The sequence below is a fragment of the Polypterus senegalus genome, chromosome 9 (assembly GCF_016835505.1).
Source record: "Polypterus senegalus isolate Bchr_013 chromosome 9, ASM1683550v1, whole genome shotgun sequence".
In the NCBI taxonomy this organism is placed as follows: domain Eukaryota; kingdom Metazoa; phylum Chordata; class Cladistia; order Polypteriformes; family Polypteridae; genus Polypterus; species Polypterus senegalus.
In genome coordinates this window covers 97119495-97138236 of record NC_053162.1, presented here as the reverse complement: position 1 = coordinate 97138236, position 18742 = coordinate 97119495, and the positions used below count along the sequence as shown (strand labels likewise).

Sequence of the window (18742 nt, the reverse complement as noted above, 5' to 3'; positions counted from 1 at the left end):
CAGCTTTTTTTATCTTGGACCCAGGTCAAAAGGAAGCCCCACAAAGTAGGGAACATAGACCACTGCAGCATCCATGGATGGTGCCACCTAGCATGTAGCCCTGCTCGTTTTTTTTTCTCTCATTCTGACATCCTACTGGCCTCCCGGCCAGGTAAAAGTCTTCCGTCCATCCCTGCTGGGAAGCCAATGTGCCCACTCACTGGCATGACCTCCCGGCCAGGTAAGGAACCAGAACCCATCCTGACAGGATGCTAGCGCATGCATGCTGCCCATCACAACAAAAAAAGCAAATCTTCTTTTCATTTCCTTGTGCTCCTCACCTGTTGCTGCAAAAATTCCAATCCCTCAGTTCTCCTTACTAAACTCTCCATGACAGCACAGAAAGTCTCAGTACACAAAATCAGCCCTTGCTCTCTTTTAGAAGGTCTCAAGCACATTCTGTTCTGCCCTGAGTGTACCCTTTCACTTTTTTCGACACAGACATAATTCATATGAATAGGGGTTCATCTCAGCCCTTTAATTGCTACAAATAAGGAATCAACATCTCTGTCCATACGAAACTTGTTCCATGGTGTCCAACTTGCAATCTTTATCTTTCCTCATACCCCTCAACTACATAACAGGTACACAGGCCACCTATTTATAGAGAGAAGGACGTCAGTAGATCAGTACTGAGTGGATACACTCTTTTTCAAAGGGCACAGTTTAAATGTAATGAAATTAATCTAATAACTACTTTAGACAAAAGGAAACAAAAAAAGTGAATATTTTGGTTTTGTCCAGAGAAGATCAATTAAACCTAAGTGCATGATTATACCATGTTGGCTTTTTCCCTGTGTTTGCCATTTTAGATTTGGCTTACAACCTAAGAAAGAAACCACCACATCACAGCTTATGGCTAAGTTATAGGTTATGGCTAGGAATACTGATTAAGCAAAGGTATTTTTAAAAATAGCTACCCAGCAGTACTAAGAAGCAGGAATAGAATCTGATAAATAAACAGTCTATTTTTCCTAAATCTATAGACATTCTTAAATACTGTCATGATTAGACTTTATCACAAGCCTAAGGTTAGAACTGAGAAAATAAGAATTCAGTATCAAGTTGCTGACTCGATACCGCACTGGTTTGTACTACTACCGCACAGTGGGTCGTGGGCACATTCCACCTGTTTCCATCTGTGTGTGTGTTTAGGTAGTTCTATTTAATTCTGCTGTAACAGACCACTCTAAATTATTAGACTATTAATGAATGTCAGTGTGCATGATTGAGTGAACTCTGCGATGGACATGTGCCCAGTTCAGGGTAGGTTCTTGCCTTGCAGCCAAAAGCTCTGATTTCTGTGACCTTGACCTAGATTAAAAAGGAAGAAATGGTTGTATAGTGGAAGGAATTTGTGAATGGAGAATCAAGAACTATATCAAAAAGAGCAGATCAGTATCTTTTTGCTCCCAGTTAAGCTTAATTTATTTTAATGTGAGACAGAACATGGTGGACAGAACCTCTTTTACACTATTAAATGTCTGCTGATAGACTAGTTTTATTCAATATTATTCAGAAAATTAGTAAACATATCATCATTTCCATTTGAGTCTCCTTTCAGCAGGCTGAGTTGCTGTTTGCAGAAAAGACACTTAGATCTGCATGAATCAAAAGTCACATCAACTAAGATAAAATGTAAATTATAAAATCTATCCTTTGATGTTCAATTCAATTCTTTATTGTCGTGTACAAGTACAAGTACCATGTACAATGAAATGCTTGCTTGAATGTGCCCCTGCAGACAGTGAACATAGACAAAAAAAAACCCACACACGATAAATAAGTAAATAAATAAAACTAGAATCCTAGGAATAAATAGAGACAGAAGTATATGTGCAGGTAGCAGTGGAGGTGACACAAGGTTACTGATTGTTCATGAGTCTGATTGCAGTTGGGTAGAAACTGTTCCTGAACCTGGAGGTGCGCGTCCAAATGGACTTTAGTTGCTTCCCAGATGGGAGGAGGGTGAAAAGTGACAGTGCAGGGTGGTTGGGGTCCTGCCTGATACGGTTCACTTTACTGAGACAGCGTGTAGTGTGGATGTCATGGATCGCAGGGAGCTGTGTGCCCATGATCTGCTGTGCTGTATTCACCACACCCTGCAGAGCTCTGCAGTCCTGAACTGAGCAGTTGCTCTACCAGGATGTGATGCATCTGTCAGGATGGATTCCACAGTACACCTGTAGAATCTGCATAGGGTTGTGGGGGACATCCAGGCTTTACTCGGTCTCCTGACGCATTGTTGGGCTTTCTTGACTACTGCCGCAGTGTGACTTGACCATTTAAGGTCATCAGTGAAAGTGACTCAGAGGAACCTAAAGCTGCTGACCTGCTCCACAGCCTCACCTCCGATGTGGATGGGGCTGTGCCTCTGTTCCCTAAAGCTCACTGTAATTTAAGAGGGATAAAATATTTCCAGAGTTTGTTCATGTTTAACAATTGCCTGATTGTTAATTCTGCTTCACTAATCAGACCCTTCAGAAATAAACATCTTTCATTTTCAGAGCAGCTTTAGTCCGACAATCGTCATAGGACCCAACAGCAGTAAGTGACATGTCACTTTTTTATCCAGGCTCGATAAGACAGTCCAAATCTCATCCTCAACAAATTTGTTTTTACCACTTGCTATGGAATATGGCTTTTATGTGCTTTGAAGACAAGGCACGTTGGGATGTTATAGTGGTAAGCCACACTTAAAATATAGAGGGCTGGAGAAAACTTTCATATATGAGTGTATTTATTTCATTAGCAATGCAAGTGAAGATGCTCATTCAAATCTGCTTTGATAACATAAAGTTGAACAGGGGGAAAAAAGTTTATTTGTTAGTATTTGTCCCCAGTGTTAGGTAACCACATTTTTTACATCACAATGAGAAATAATCAGCTTTCTTTAAGCTTTCTGCCTCCTATGTAGCATACTATAAAAGCCAGCATCTGCCACCTAACAGGACAAATGATCACATAACAGCACCCTGTCGCAAAAGGCATTGAGTTCTGTTGAATATCTAAAAAGGAAGTGAAAGATCATTTAAACTCTCTGTTGATCAAAAAAAAAAACTGATGACATCTTGCAGAGTAACAGATTAGGAATACTGATTAAGCAAATGTATTTTTAAAAATAGTTGCCCAGCAGTACTGAGAAGCAGGAATAGAATCTGATTATCCAAAAAAAAGCAGGATAATCAAATACCCACAAGAAAGCTCTAATCCATTCAAGGTTGTAAATCATCCTCAGCCTTGGCGATCATCGTTCATCATGCCTTCTGTCTGCATTCTGATGAAAACCATTTACATCAAGATAGTACAATTTATGTATACATCAAGATGATTATATTTTCTAACAATTTATTGCAAATATTTATATCAAAGATTTATGTACTGATCATATTGATTTTGTGCATACTATTTACTTAATATTCTTATGTAAAATAAAAAAGGGCATTATTTTCTCTTTTAAAATTTTAAATTCCCTCCTTGTTTTCACAAAAAGCTACTCCACCCCAGGTGGATGTCACTTGTACCTCCATTATGGGCTTGCAGTAAATGAAACTGACTCACACCTACTGGCAGTGGTGTCACATCTGTTTTCACAGCTAACTAGGACTGCTAAGGGTGCATGAATCCTTTAAACAGAGATAGACACCCTGAAAAAGTTTTTCTTCACATTGGCAGTGTGATATATGGCCGGCTTGTCATCCCGGCCAATACCCCTAGGCCGCCAGATGGAGCCCTCCCTGCAGTATGGAGGTGCCCCGAAGACCATCAGGGAGTCATGGACTATGTAGTTTTTATACAAGACCCTGCTGGATACCACAGGGGCTGCAAGAGGGAGCTGCAGGAAGGACAGAAGATTCCTTTGTGTCCTATGACCCGGAAGTTCGTCAAAGGAAGAGCGACGGGCTTCCGGGGTTAAGAAAAGAACTTTTACCTGACCCGGAAGTGATACAGGATCCCATGGACTGGGATTGGGAATACTTCCGGGTCAGGGAATATAAAAGGACTATGGGAGCTCCCAGACGGCGAGCTGAGCTGGGTGGAAAGATGGCAACGCGTCTGGGAATGGAGGATTGATTTATTGTTATTGTATTTGGTTATTTGTATGAGTATAGTGGAGGAGAGGGTGCTTTGTGCACTGTGGAGATTTAATAAAGTCAACTATTGGACTTTTACCTGATGTCTAGAGTTGTGAACAGGGGTTCAAGGGAGCGATAGCACCCCCTATCTGTCACAGCAGTAATAAGTACTGGTTCTACATTTAGGGGAACTTTCCTATGCAGTGAGGTTTGGTGTGTTCCTATTCTACATGTCCTACATTTCACACATGATGACATTACTGGGAAACCTATTGATCCTTAAGATGATACAGTCAGTGATCAAAAGTAAAATACCAGCAGGAAACAGTAAGGAACAGGAGAAAGAGTGCTTTACAGACACCTTTTGGGCACGAAACACATTCCAGCATGACACAGAAAATGTCTCAGGAAATATACTCTAAATAGCAGCTTGCTTCTATTGTGTTCTCACCCTCTGTGGCATGGTAAAGTCAGCAAAATTTCTCCATGCCTTTGACTTTGGATGTACTGTTTTATTTCTGTGGATTTTGACGTTTGTAGTGAGCATTGCTCAGTTTTGAGCTCTCCTTGCAACCCATATCTGCTGTTACTTAAAATTTCACATTGAAATTCTAAGTATAAAACCTTTTCTTTTTTACACTTGCTCTTTTGGATTATCCATTACAATTTGCTTCCTAACCCATTAGTGTTCTCAATCTGGCCTGTTAATAGTAAATAAGTACACTTTAGATATTTGTAATTCATAATCACCGAGAGTTTATCAGAATGTGTGGATCACTTTTTTATAATCCATTTATCAGTTACAAAGAATATCCCCACATCATAAGACATAAAGCTGGAACACTAGACACAACAAAATATTCTAGTTTAAATACGTGTGACAATGTTTGCATTATTTTTAACAAGCAGGAACCAGATGAAATTTGCCTTATATTGTAGTTGTTTTGACAGGATGTAACTTGCAGAAGGACAGATGGGTATAAAATTAACATTAGGAGATTTTTATTGTTTACCGTCTATTTTTTATCCATTCCAATTGCAGAAAAAATCCCAGAAAGCTAAATTTAGAGTTATAAACCATTATCCTCAAATTGTTAGAAATCAGTTTTTCAACATATCTTTTATAAATCTATGTTTATGGCAAAGGGAAAAGCCACATCCATGAATCATGCTGCTCCACACAAGCAGCATTTAGAGTGTACATTTCTATGTTGGCTGGGATTGGCTCCAGCAGACCCCCGTGACCCTATAGTTAGGGTATAGCAGGTTGGATAATGGATGGATGGTTTTTCTTGATTAAAGCATGAAAATGTTAATTTACCTACATGTAAATTCTAATAAACTTTTGTCATGGTGCTGAAGTATAGGACGGCCAAGACTGTACAGTGATCATCTGAATTTTCTGTTTCCCTATTTATGTATTACAACTTACAGCCAAAAGGAGATGGAACTTATTTTGGCAGCACAAAACAGGAGCCAGTCCTGGATGGCACACCTATCACTGGCACACACAGAGCTATATTCACTCACAACATGGCCTTAAACCCAATTCAGCTCTATAATAAAAGAAAAATGAAAGGTACTAATTTTTCAGTTGTGCTATGGTATATAATCCATTTCACTTGATGATGGTATTATATTATGTGTTACTTTATTGAGATTTGAAACTTTGTTTCTTTCATATGGTTCTATATAAAAAGAGATAAACTGGCGAATAAAATGAATTAGTATTACAAATGCTGCAATGTAGAGCTTGGGTAGTCCTTTACATGAGTATGGTTCATTTATAAATTTTACAACTTATGATTTTCATTGAACATTACACAATCAGTTACTATGCTGGGATAATTATTTGCATTCAGTTCAATGTCCGTTTTCAGTAAAGATTTGTACCCACCAGGGGGAGCACCAACTCCCTAAATGTGACACAAACAGACACAAGGCACAAGTCCAGCACATACAAAGGCTTTTTATCCTGGAAACTCCTCAAGCAAGAGTTTCCCACAGCAATAAGCAGTGTCACAATAAGCATAATAATAAAGCACATTTCTTCCCTCTCTCTTTCTCTGTCTCTGTCTTCCACCTCCACTCTTCCTCCAGCAAGCTTCATCCTCCTCCCAACTCTGGCTGTCTGAGTGAAGTGAGGTATCAGCACTATTTGGAAGTACTCCCAGGTGTGGTGGAAGCCCAAAGCAGGGCTCTGCAGCTCCCCCATGGCAGCCCCCATGCAACCCAACACGGCTGTGCCAAACTCCAACTCCCATGGAGCCCTGTAGGAATACAAGGCGCCGCTGCATTCTGGGGGGCTGCCATCTAGTTCTCCAGGGGAGGTAGTGCCATGTACACATCTGCTCCTCCTTTATGACAGCCTCCAGCCGGGAAAGGACCCTGGCCGTCCGTCACAGCTTGCAGTTATTAAATGCTGTCCATGGTTGCTTCTTTCCTGAATCTGTTACTGGCACTACAGCTTGCCTCCCATATCCTCAAAGGCAGGAAGGCTAAGTGGATTAGCAGTTTCAAACTGGCTGACTGTGAGTGGGATTAGGCCTTGTAATAGACTGGCACTTTGTCCAAGTCTAATTCCTGACTTGCACTCATGCTACTGGAATAGGCTCCAACCACCAGGGACTATAAGTTAAATTACGTGGGTATGAGGATGCTATTTTATTTAACAAATGCTATAACTACAAACTGTTATAATAAAGACAACATAATAATACTGAAAAAAGTTGCTGGACACCACCTATACAGATATGTAATATCTCCATGATTATCCAATAATATGCATTTTCTTAATCATAGTAGACAAAAATATCACTCAGTTACTCTTAATTTCATCTAATTGTGTTTACTGTGTCACAACTGTTTGTGATGGTACAGATGTATTTTTCAGCACAACTAAGGGTAAGATGCAAAAAGAAGAAATGAATTGATACCTGTGAAATGATGCTGTTTAGTGACAATTCTGCTGGTTGTTTGAACAGAGCAACAAAGATGAAGCATGGCCAGCATAGTAAGGATCATCACTAGACTCTGCAAAAGCAGTGTGATCTCAAATTGCTTTCCAAACCTATGAGATGAAAGAAAGTGAAATTGCATGGTATGAAGCTGATAAAACCGAAAAATAAAATCTTAGCATAAATGAAAAAGTACTATCACCACACCTCTATTGTTGTACATTAGAAATGGGCCATGGTTAATATTTTCAATTGTCTAGTTAAACTCTTTGCATAACACAGCTACCAAGGTTATTGTTACTTGATATTAGCACCCAAATTTCTGATAAAATATATTTTTGTACATTTATTCATTTTGTAGATTTATTCTGTTTAACAAAAGAGAGGAACATGAAAAAAACATAAAAATGTAAGTTTTAGCAAAATATGCAGAAGTTGAAAAAATGAAAATCAATACAGAATACAAATCCAAGTAAGTGGTTCTTTACACACGGTTAAATTATAGAAAAGGAAGATTGAAGAACTTGTGGTAACCCTTTACACCCAGACAAGAGAAGAATGTAAAAGGTACTGTAACAACCCTTGAAAAAACCACACAGGACACTAGGCCTAACTCGCTGCCCTAGCTACGCTAGCACTGTTCTTCATTAGCTGTGTCACCCATTCTGCCACTCCTATCCTCTTCAGCTACTTGTCTTTCTTTTGATCTCAGGGCTCCACACCCTCCTTTTTGCTTATTATTTTGTCCTCCTTCTAATTAAAGGTATCAGAACCTGTAAGTGCAGTATCTTTATTAAACAAAACAGTACAATTAGTATAGAGAAAAGAGAATGCAAAGTAAATATAAGACCATAATCCTCCTCTCTGTGCATGCCTAATGGCTGTTGAATTGCTCTTGTGCATCTAGAATGGCTTGCACACAGTGACACAGTATCACACCAGAATACTCTCTTTCTCATCTTCCATTTCTCTCTCTCACTTTTCAGATGCTGACATCTCTTCATCCCACCAACTAAGACCCTCTCCACACATACCTGCGTATTTTTTTAAATGCAGCTTTTGTATGAATTTTGGCCTTTCCTCCACACACAAACTGTATTTTAGGTCCCTGAAAGTCGAGTTTTTGAAAAATTCCTTCTAGGTGAAGATGTTTAGAAACTCTGTCTTCTCTGTTTACATGTAGACAGTTAAAACAGAGCTTTTGGCTTGTAACATCAGAGTGTGCACCGGTATCTTCTTTGATTGATGTCAGAGTGTGCAATAAAGCAATTTTGTGCATTTGAAGTCATAGCTAAAGTAGTGCTGGTGTTAACTTTGTTAACAGGACTTGTTACATGTTTACATTTAAATGTACAATTACTTTATCACTATGTTAAGCAACATAGGTGTCAGAATGCGCTACGGAGGTCACTGCTACATTGAACACTCTGGCAACACAGACCTCTAAGTTGGTGGGACGACTTTGAGAATGAAGTGGTTGTTGCTGAAGACAATTTTCATTTTCCAAGGACATCACTGTTGTTTTTGAGTGAGCTGCTTCGACTACACATCGAAGGAAAGACAACTTTAATGAGATTGCCTGTCACTGTTGTCAAAAAAGTTGCCTGCACACTCTACTATTTAGCAGACAAGGGGAGATTACTCACGGCAACAAATGCCTTTGGGTTGTCATGACAGGTGGTTTCTAAAATAGTAAGCCAAGTGTGTGAAACAATTACAGTCCACTTGGGCCCTGTGTATATACAATTACCTGTCCCTGAGTTTAAAGTATAGGAACTTGTAGCAGGGTTTGGTAGTAATAGGACTACTATTCCCATGACGCTTTGCGGTATGCCCAGGATGTTGAAGGATAGGAAACTTCCTGCTTCTTGTTGAATAAATGTTTTTCTAAGGTTGCGACTCTGTGTCTCGCGTCCTCATTATACAGGTTTCACCAGGACTCATGTACAAATAAACCGGCCATCCACAAATTCCATAGATTATTTGAAAAGAAAGGGGAGGTTTACTCTTAAAGGAGAAGCCACCTGTGATCACAACTGTTCATTTATAGATGTCGTAGTGAAATGGCCAGGTAGTGTTCATGACGCCTGTATTTTTGCAAATCCCATGCTGAACAGACATTTTAAAAAAAGGGTGATGGACATTAATCTAAATGATATTCCCTTTGTTATCTATGCCTGTTTCATGCTGTCGACAGTAGATTTTTGTGTTTTCATGCTGATGGGCATTTTTTTTTTAATTGGTGCGCATGTGGATGTGATTTTTTTTTAAATGAAGGAGGAAAACTCCTGTTTTAAAAAATACCCAGGTATGTGTGGACAGAGCCTAAGTGCACTTAATCACAGCAACTTTAAACTGCACTTCTAACCTCCCCATGTAACTCACGTCTGGAGTCAGCTACAGCTCTGGGATAAGAGATTAGAAATCTTTAAAACAGTTCCTGTACCCAGAGACCACAGAGAACATGACACAAGGAACACATTTCATGCTTGGCAATGACTTTTTTATACAAGGTAGTGAAAAATCAGGGTGAAGAGCGCAAACAACTAGTCTGAAGTCTGTTGTTTTGCTAAAGCTTACATCATGGGTGGTATATGGGGATTCTTCGAGCATTCTCCACTTGTACATCTGAACTTCCTTAACTGTTGGCCAAAAATACATTCTGGTGCTTATTGATTATGCTACTCAGTAACCCAAACATTTTCCAGTTTGGGTGGGTAAATCCCAAACTCTTTCCAAAAGTAGCTGAGGGTCCTTATGTAGACAGGTACCCCTACAAAGATTTTAACAGATCAGGGAACAGACACCCTTCATGTTTAGTATGTTTAAAAAAAAAACACCAAATTCCTGAAAAGCATCTGTTTCACACCCACTGGTGGACGGGTCTGGTGGATAGGTTAAGTCAGACTTTAACACGTGTTAAAAAAGCCTGTACTGACAGGCATTAGGGACTGGGATCAATTGCTCCCACTTATGAGGTTTGCTTACAAAAAAGTTTGTACAGGCAACTTCTTGCTACTTTCCTTTTGTGTTCTGAATGGGAGGCAACCAAGAGGATTCTTGCACCTAGGGAGCATAGCAAGAACACATACAGACACCACAGTGAACACAGGTACAGCTGGACAACCACAGAGATGTGCTATGTGTGTTTCAGAAGGGAGGGGGGATAAGGCTTTTTGTTGGGTCAGGTACATAACTATATCATGTGACTTACTGCGACAATTTGAGGAGAATGCTGGGACCCTGAGGAAACACCAGGGATTAACTGTCTCTCCACTTCCTCCAAAGATGCTATGACTACAACCGAAGGGCAATTCTTTGAAGCTGTCTCTGGTGCACTGCTAACTCCTCCACTTATGCCATCTGGATTCCATCTTCCAGAAAATCAAGCACTTTGTTGTCATTTTGGACAAGCAAGTGACAGAGGCACATTAATGTAGCCATAAAACATCATTCTTTATTTCAGGTTGTACTTACATCTCATGATAGCATTAAACAGGATCTGTATGGTGTGGACCCCAAACGTTTCTGTGTATATTCTTTACAGTATGTATTTGCATCTTTCCCTATCTCTCTGTGTATATATGTACAGTATACTATATACACACACATTATATATATATATATATAGAGTGTAATTCACTATTATTGGCACCCTCCGTAAAAATTAGTAAAAGGGGTTAGAAAAAAATCACTTTTTTCCAGAAGAACCGTCATCTTGCACTAAAAAAATGAGAAACATCTGACTTTAAATTAAAAGAAGTTTATTCAAAGAAAAACAAAGCCTTCATCAAGAAATACATGTTTTAACAAAAACACATGTGCCACAATTGTTGGCACCCTTGGAAATTAATGTGAAACACTGAAACATGTTTCCCACTTAAATTGGAAATTGTTAAGTTGATTGGAGTGTATTGAAACTTTCCAGCTGAAGTCAATGACTTCCTGATTATTTGGGATACAAATGTGAGGAGTCACAGAACCAAATTTCCTTAGCCAACCATCATCATGGCAAAGAAAAGGGAACACTCAGTTCAAATGAGGGTGATGCCCTTTATAACTCAGGGAATGATTATAAAAAAATAGCTACTCGCCTGAAAATGTCTATTTCTACAGTTAGGGCAATAATAAAAAAGTGGGCATCAACTGGAACTGTGACAAACTTGCCTGGAAGAGTACCCAAGTTTATTTTACCGCCATATACAGTGATAAGGATGAGGCAATAAGATCTCCAAGGATCACTGTTGGGGAACTGAAAGAAAAAGTAAACTCCTAGGGTTATCAAATCTCCAGCACCACCATCAGATGGCATCTCCACGCCAACAGATTATTTGGAATATATGCCAGTAAGAAGACTTTTCTGTCTGTTATCCACAAATGTAAGTGCCTCGAGATTGTAAAACATTACTACAACTTTGACTGGAACTGTGTTCTATGGTCTGATGAAACAAAAATTTAACTTTTTGGCAATAAACACACAAAGTGGGTTTGATGTACAAAGAAGGATGGCTATAATGAAAAAAAACCTTGTCTCAACTGAGAAATATAGTGGAGGTTCTGTGATGTTGTAGGGCTGTTTTTCTTCTAAAGGCCCTGAAAACATTATTAGGGTACATGGCATCATGGATTCTATGAAATATCAGGGAGACTTTAAATCAAAGCTGGCTGACTCCGCCAGATAACTAAATCTGGGTCATCATTGCATCTTCCAGTAGGATAATCATCTGAAACACATGTCCAAATCAACTCTGCAATAGTTAACTGACCACAAAATCAAAGTTCTGTCATGGCCATCTCAGGGGGACTATGACCCTGGATGATCTGGGTAGATTATGTAAAGAAGAATAGTCTCAGATGCTATGATCTGCATTCACCAACCTTATAAAAGGTTACAAGAGAAGACTCAGTGCTGTTATATTGGCAAAGGGAGGTTGTATAAAGTATTAAATGCATGGGTGCCAACAATTGTGGCATGTGTGTTTTTGTTAAAAATATTTATTTCTTGATGAAGGCTTTGTTTATCTTTGAAAGAACTTGTCTCAATTAAAAGTCAGATGTTTCTCATTTTTTCAGTGCAAGATGACGGTTCTTCAGCAAACAGTGATTTTTTTCTAACCCTTCTTATTAATTTAATATTAATAAGAGGTGCCAACTCCATACAGACTATGACTGACATGTTAACCCAGTGCATTGGATTCGTGACGCAACAGCCATAATCATTACACCACTATGACACCCATTTATATTGCCATATATATGGCATGTCACTAGCCATATGAAAGACAAATTTGGGGAACTTTGAAGAAGGATATTGAGGTGACACTGCAAAAATAGTGTCTGTCATCTTCTTCTACAACCAGGAGGACCACAACCCAGAAGAGTTCCTCTGAGTCCACCTCTGACATTCCAACAACACCACTCATTCTGGATATTTATTTAGCTTTTTATTTTACCTACAATATTAAATAGGGATGTACCCCAACTGCTTTGAAACCTTGCCTTGTCTTTTGTTTATTATATATATATATATATCTATATATATATATATATATATATATATATATATATATATATAAAATAAATAAAAGGCAAAGCCCTCACTGACTGACTGACTGACTGACTGACTGACTCACTCACTCACTCACTCACTCACTCATCACTAATTCTCCAACTTCCCATGTAGGTAGAAAGCTGAAATTTGGCAGGCTTATTCCTTACAGCTTACTTACAAAAGTTAAGCAGGTTTCATTTCGAAATTCTACACGTAATGGTCATAACGGTCAACAACGTCCGCCATGTTGAAATTTCTTATTTATGGCCCCATCTTCACGAAATTTGGTAGGCGGTTTCCCTGCACTAACCGAAACCGCTGTACTTACTTATTTCGATGGTATGACGCCACTGTTGGCGCCATATTGAACTTTCCAACATCACTAATTCTACAACTTCTCGTGGATGTAGAAGGCTGAAATTTGGCAGGCTCATTCCTTACAGTTTACTTACAACAGTTAAGCAGGTTTCATTTCGAAATTCTACGTGTAACGGTCATAACGGTCAACAACGTCCGCCATGTTGAACTTTCTTATTTATGGCCCCATCTTCACGAAATTTGGTAGGTGGCTTCCCTGAGCTAACCGAAACCAATGTACGTACTTATTTCGGTGGTATGACGCCACTGTCAGCCGCCATATTGAACTTTCCAACATCACTAATTCTCCAACTTCCCGTGTAGGTAGAAGGCTGAAATTTGGCAGGCTCATTCATTACAGCTTACTTACAAAAGTTTAGCAGGTTTCATTTCAAAATTCTACGCGTAATAGTCATAACGGTCAACAACGTCCGCCATGTTGAACTTTCTTATTTATGGCCCCATCTTCTCGAAATTTGGTAGGCGGCTTCCCTGAGCTAACCGAAACCAATGTACGTACTTATTTCGGTGGTATGATGCCACTGTTGGCCGCCATATTGAACTTTTCAACAGTCCTTGTTACTTATGGGCCCATCTTCAAGAAATTTGGTACACGGTTTCCCAACGCTAACTGAATCCTACTTACATACATATATACGTCCATAGCCTGCAGCTCAGTCACCGTGTGAGGTGGCATTGGGTCCCCCATCCCAACGCCTCCCACATTGTTGGCTGCCTGCCTATATAAGACCGTCCGTCTCTCTGGTCTCTACATTCCCTTCCTTGCTTCGCCACGGGATTCACGTCTCCCTACTGATAACTACAGCCTTTTTGTTTAATCCACGGCTTCTCCACTGTTTTATTGTTTGTTTATTACAATTATAGTTATTGTGTAGGTATTTTACACTTACTTTACATTGCTCAGGTACCCATTTTTTTTACCCCCATTACCATGTCTATCGAGATGATCATATTGCACGGCCATATCAGGCTCACTCTTGATATCCGGAGGAACATTGTGTCTTATGTATTGAATGACTGGGACAGGTTCAAGGTGTGGACTGATGACGGTACAGGAGATAATTATACTACACAGGAGCACTAGAAGAGTGAAATGCTTAAGCCCTTCACCTATGGTTCTGCATGTGAGTTGATGGCTGCCACTGAATTGTTCGGTTGTTGCTTTCAAGTGTACCGAAGTGGCCAAATATTTTACACCTTTCGACAACCGCCAATGCCTCTTAAACATCTTAGATTCACAGGTGACGATTTCAGTAGTGGACACTTTGATGTTTATGAATGTTTAAACTCTCAAAAGCTGGATGTGATTTTATTGATGAAACCAGTTGTGTGCTTACAACGCTTGACAGATGCCAAATATCACTTTAACACAACAAATCCTGCAAATACTGTCGTAACTGAAACAAACCATGAAACTCAAACCGATTATGACAGCAGCAATCCAAGCTGTGAGATTTGAGACAAGATTACTGTTCACATGGCCAACTGTACGTTGCATCCTTAAGAGTAAGCTCAGCGCACAGCTTGGTCATGTTACAACCGGAGGGCCGAACTGACAACATGGTATACAAAGAGATCCCATAACAAATAATTATTGCCATATTTTCCCTCAGTTTAAAAAGGTTTAATTTTCTTCTTAATAAAAATTTTAATGCAGTACTTCGCCGCTGCGAAGTGCGGGTATTTTGCTAGTATATATATATATATATATATAGTGACAGATAGGGGGGTGCTGTTGTCCCCTTGAACCCTCAGACCAGACGCCAGACACCAGGTAAAAGTCCAATAATAATTTTTATTTGGATATTTACTATACTCATAAATAATAAACAAATACAGTGATACACAATCCTCCACTCCCAGGCACGTTGATCCCTTCCTCCCAACTCAGCACACCCATCTGGGATTTCCCAGAGTCCTTTATAGTCCATGAACCAGAAGTGCTTCTGAGCCCTCAGTCCACATGATTATCCAGCACTTCCAGGTCAGGTAAAAACTCCTCTTCTTCAACCTGGAAGTATGTCACTTCCTCTGTCCATGTGACTGTGATGTACTACCGGGTTGTATGGAAAATATTCCTTGTTCCTTCCTGCAGCGTCTTCTAGCGGCCCCCATGGTATCCAGCTGGGCTGTGAATAAAAACTCCATTGTCCAGGATTCCCTGCTGGCCTTCGGAGCACCTCCATGCTGCAGGTAGGGCTCCATCTGGCGGCCTGGGGGTATTGGCCGGGATGAACGACGGGCCATATGCCACAGAGAACTCCCCCCCAGTGAAGAATCATGATTCAAAGCGGCCAGCACTGCGAGGGATGTCTTTCTCCAGGAGGAGTTTCCGGTCGGACCTTGGCAAATCCTTGCCTCGATTTCCCTGGAGAACCTAGGGGGAATATTAATCCAATGAGACATCTGGTCCCCTGTTCTCCAAGGACAATATCACCAAATGTGGCCTGGCCATTGGCATCCATAGCACTGCCTTTGTCCTCCTGCTACTCTCCCTCTGCGGAACTGAAAACATTCGGGAAATGCTGGCTCTGCCCCTTTTCCACTGAGGAGGGTTCCACCGCCATCCTTGAGCTCTCAGTTCCCTTTTCTATTTTATCAGGAGACCCCCGTTTCATTTTTGGGATCTCCTTTTTAATCTGGGGCTTGTCCACAGTTTGGGTCCCTCTATGGGAAAGAGAGAGCCCTTTTGCTGTCTGCACCCCTTTAAATTTGCAAATGACAGGGGACGGCGTCTTCAGCACCGCATCGCTCCGGGAGACAGCACTATTCAGCTGCTCCGGCTCAATCAATGCTTCCCCCGCCCCTTCGGTCATGGTTTCCAACTCCCTTGTAGGGCTCGCGTTGACTTGGCACCCACTACTACTTAACCGCGGGCCTGTGTCACTCTGCATCCCTTTATGATGTACGGTAGCGGTAATACTCACCTGTACCGCCAAATCAATCATTACGGGAGGCTCTCAACAAAATCACCGTAGACACTCCTCTACCCATCTCAAAGGCTCTTCAGCCATTGCTCCCAACTCCTCCACCTGTTTCTTCACATCCGACAGCATCTGCAAGAAACTTTGTACGGGCTGGATCAACTTTTCCAGCTCGTGTATATCAATATTATTAATTAACTCGGCCGGAGGTGGATTCGAGCCATCAGTCCTACCTCCCGGCCGGGAGCCAATGAGCACACCCGCCTCTGGCACGTGCTCTGTTGGGTTGCGCACAGGCTCTTGGGAATTGGAATCTCTCACAGTAGAGGTATGGGTTGCCGCCACCAGCTGACTGCGATCCGCCTTTTCTAATTTAGTGGCGGACCGTTCAGTCATATCCCGTCCCTCTTTACTTTTATTTGTGGCTTGCCTCCCTGTTCCCCTTCAGGGAGCTCGGTTCCGTTGGGGAAACAATGACCTCACCTATGGACCGACACTGACCTTCTCCTTCCCACAATCCTTTGGGAGCGATCACGTGTCCTGTTTCAGCGAATCAACAGACCCCAGCCTGGTCAGGTGATCTCTTTTAGTCCTTTTGGTTTCCCCAGCCTGCCCCGGTATAGTAAGCCTGACTGTTCATGTTGAATAGGATCCCACAGTTCAGACTCCTGGACCGGTAAGACCCTTTGTCCTCACAGCCATCTTGCTCAGGTGGGAAGTATGCTTCCGACTCGCCATCAGATGCGAGAAGACAGGCTCCTGCAAAATAATTAAAATAAGGTCCCGGCGCATCGGACGTTTTTGTGGCACATACCTCCGGATTCCGATTGTGTTATCGTAGTACATAGAGGGTGTCCTTTGTGTCCGATGTCCGACAGCCATCCCGCTGCCGTAACGCTCGGTTCCTCTAGGCGTCGATCATTGCTCTGTCTTCTTCGCTTCCCACCAGGTATGTCCATAGACGCGCGGCGTCTTCTGTAGTCTGCTCCTTTTGGGCATTCCCATTCTTTTTCCCGGATTTCTTTCCCATCACAGACTGATGGTCAGTGAGGCTTTCTTGTATTGCAGCACTGCCTGTTGGGTTTGTGTCCATGTTGATTTTAACGTTTTTTCTGCATGTCGTGACAATGTCTTTGGGTTATGTACACAGAATTATTTCTTTAATCAGGTCCTGTCCTCTGCCAAACAGACAGCCAGAGAATCCTGCGGGCTACGCCACTGTGACTATATATCTATATATACTGTATATATGTTGTGATATTTGCCCGGACACCACCAGTTGGAAACCACATCTTTATAAAAGTCACACGTTTATTAAACATAAATAAACACAGTCCCAAACACACACAGTGTACTCAGCACTAATCCCTCCTGTTTTCGGGCTTCTCTCAATGTCCTTGGCCGCCACTCTCCTCCAGGGGAGCTTCGTTCAGCTCCCACTCCTAACTCTAGCTCCTCAAGTGTAAGAGGGCCGCCCCTTTTATTCCTGCCCGGATGTGCTCCAGGTGGCTGATGACAGCCTTCCGGCAGCACTTCCTGGTGTGGTGGAAGTGCTGCCCTTTGCCCCGGAAGCACTCCGGCGTCCCTAGCAGGTTTATCCGCCATCTGGCCTGGTGTGGCGGAAGTGACAGTTGCTCAGGTCCCATGAGGCTTAAGGCACTCCCTGGCGGTGGCCACGGTTCCCAACAGGGAAGAACCTCTTTGTCCCTTTCCCGTGGTCCTCTTTTTATCCAGGCCGGTTGCCCCTTCGTGACCTCGAAACTATAAATGTCCCTTTCCGGTCCCTCCAGGCATCCCGGCCAGGTAATGACCCCGGCAATCTGCCACTATATATATATATATATACTAGCCAACCCACGGCGTAGCATACGCCACATAATTATTCATTGATGCGTGAAGACTTCCTGAAAGACACAGTTGTCTAAATGGGGTGGGTTTGAGGATACAACTGTGAGTGAATTAAAAGATGGAACTCTGGAGAGAGCAACATACAATTGTCCGTGACTGAAAACTGGTTTTGGCAGATGCAGGCATATCTTTTTGAAAGTTTGGCCCTGTGCCTTATTAATTGTTATTGCAAAGGCCAATCTAACAGGAAATTGTCTGTTTGTAAAAGTAAAAGGCAAATTTGAATCTGATGGGGTCATTGAAATCCGGAGAATAAGGACAGTTTGTGAGGTAGCAGCCGCGATAGTTTTACACTCCAGTATATTGTGGTGAATGCTGGTAACAGAAAGTCTAGTGCCATTACAGAGACCTCTTGCTGGCAGGAGGTTTCTGAGAAGCATGACGACTGAACCAATTTTAATTTTGAGTTTATGCGGAGCCATGCCAGTGGAAATAAGACTATTAAGGCGTGCGGGAACATGAGCATGCATGCCTCGAGAGCGAGGGTGGACGCGGAAGGAGGATTAGAGTTGGCAGGCGGGGCTCTATCGTGCATATCCCATGATGCAGAAGGAGGGTTAGAGTTGGCAGGCGGGGCTCTGTCGTGCATATCCCATGGTCTTAGAGTTGGTGGGCGGGGCTCTGTGAGTTGGTGGACGGGCTGGGCAGTTGCATTGTCATGATGGAGGAACCAGTCACCTGTTTGCCACAACTGAGGACGTTTCTTCCACAATCTGACGCAACCTTTTTAAAACTTCCAGATAAAAGCTTTGGTTGACCGTTTGACCAGGAAAAACTAATTCTGATTGCACAATCCCCCTCACGTCAAAGAAACAGATGATCGTTATTTTCACATTTGACTTAACTAGTCTTTCCGCACATTGTTTGTGTAAATCAGCCATCACAAAATAGGCAAATGTGTTGAAAGAG

The 18742-nt window shown here is 41.6% G+C and overlaps 1 protein-coding gene across 4 annotated transcripts in view; it reads right to left on the bottom strand.

The window, feature by feature from the left end:
• si:dkey-246g23.2 (solute carrier family 66 member 2) overlaps window positions 1–18742 on the bottom strand; it is a 183574-nt gene that overhangs the window by 130546 nt on the left and 34286 nt on the right. For all 4 annotated transcript variants that reach the window (XM_039763505.1, XM_039763508.1, XM_039763506.1 and 1 more), the window contains exon 3: window positions 7052–7185. In XM_039763505.1, coding sequence (XP_039619439.1) covers window positions 7052–7185 — 134 coding nt within the window. The remainder of the gene's footprint in view (window positions 1–7051; window positions 7186–18742) is intronic.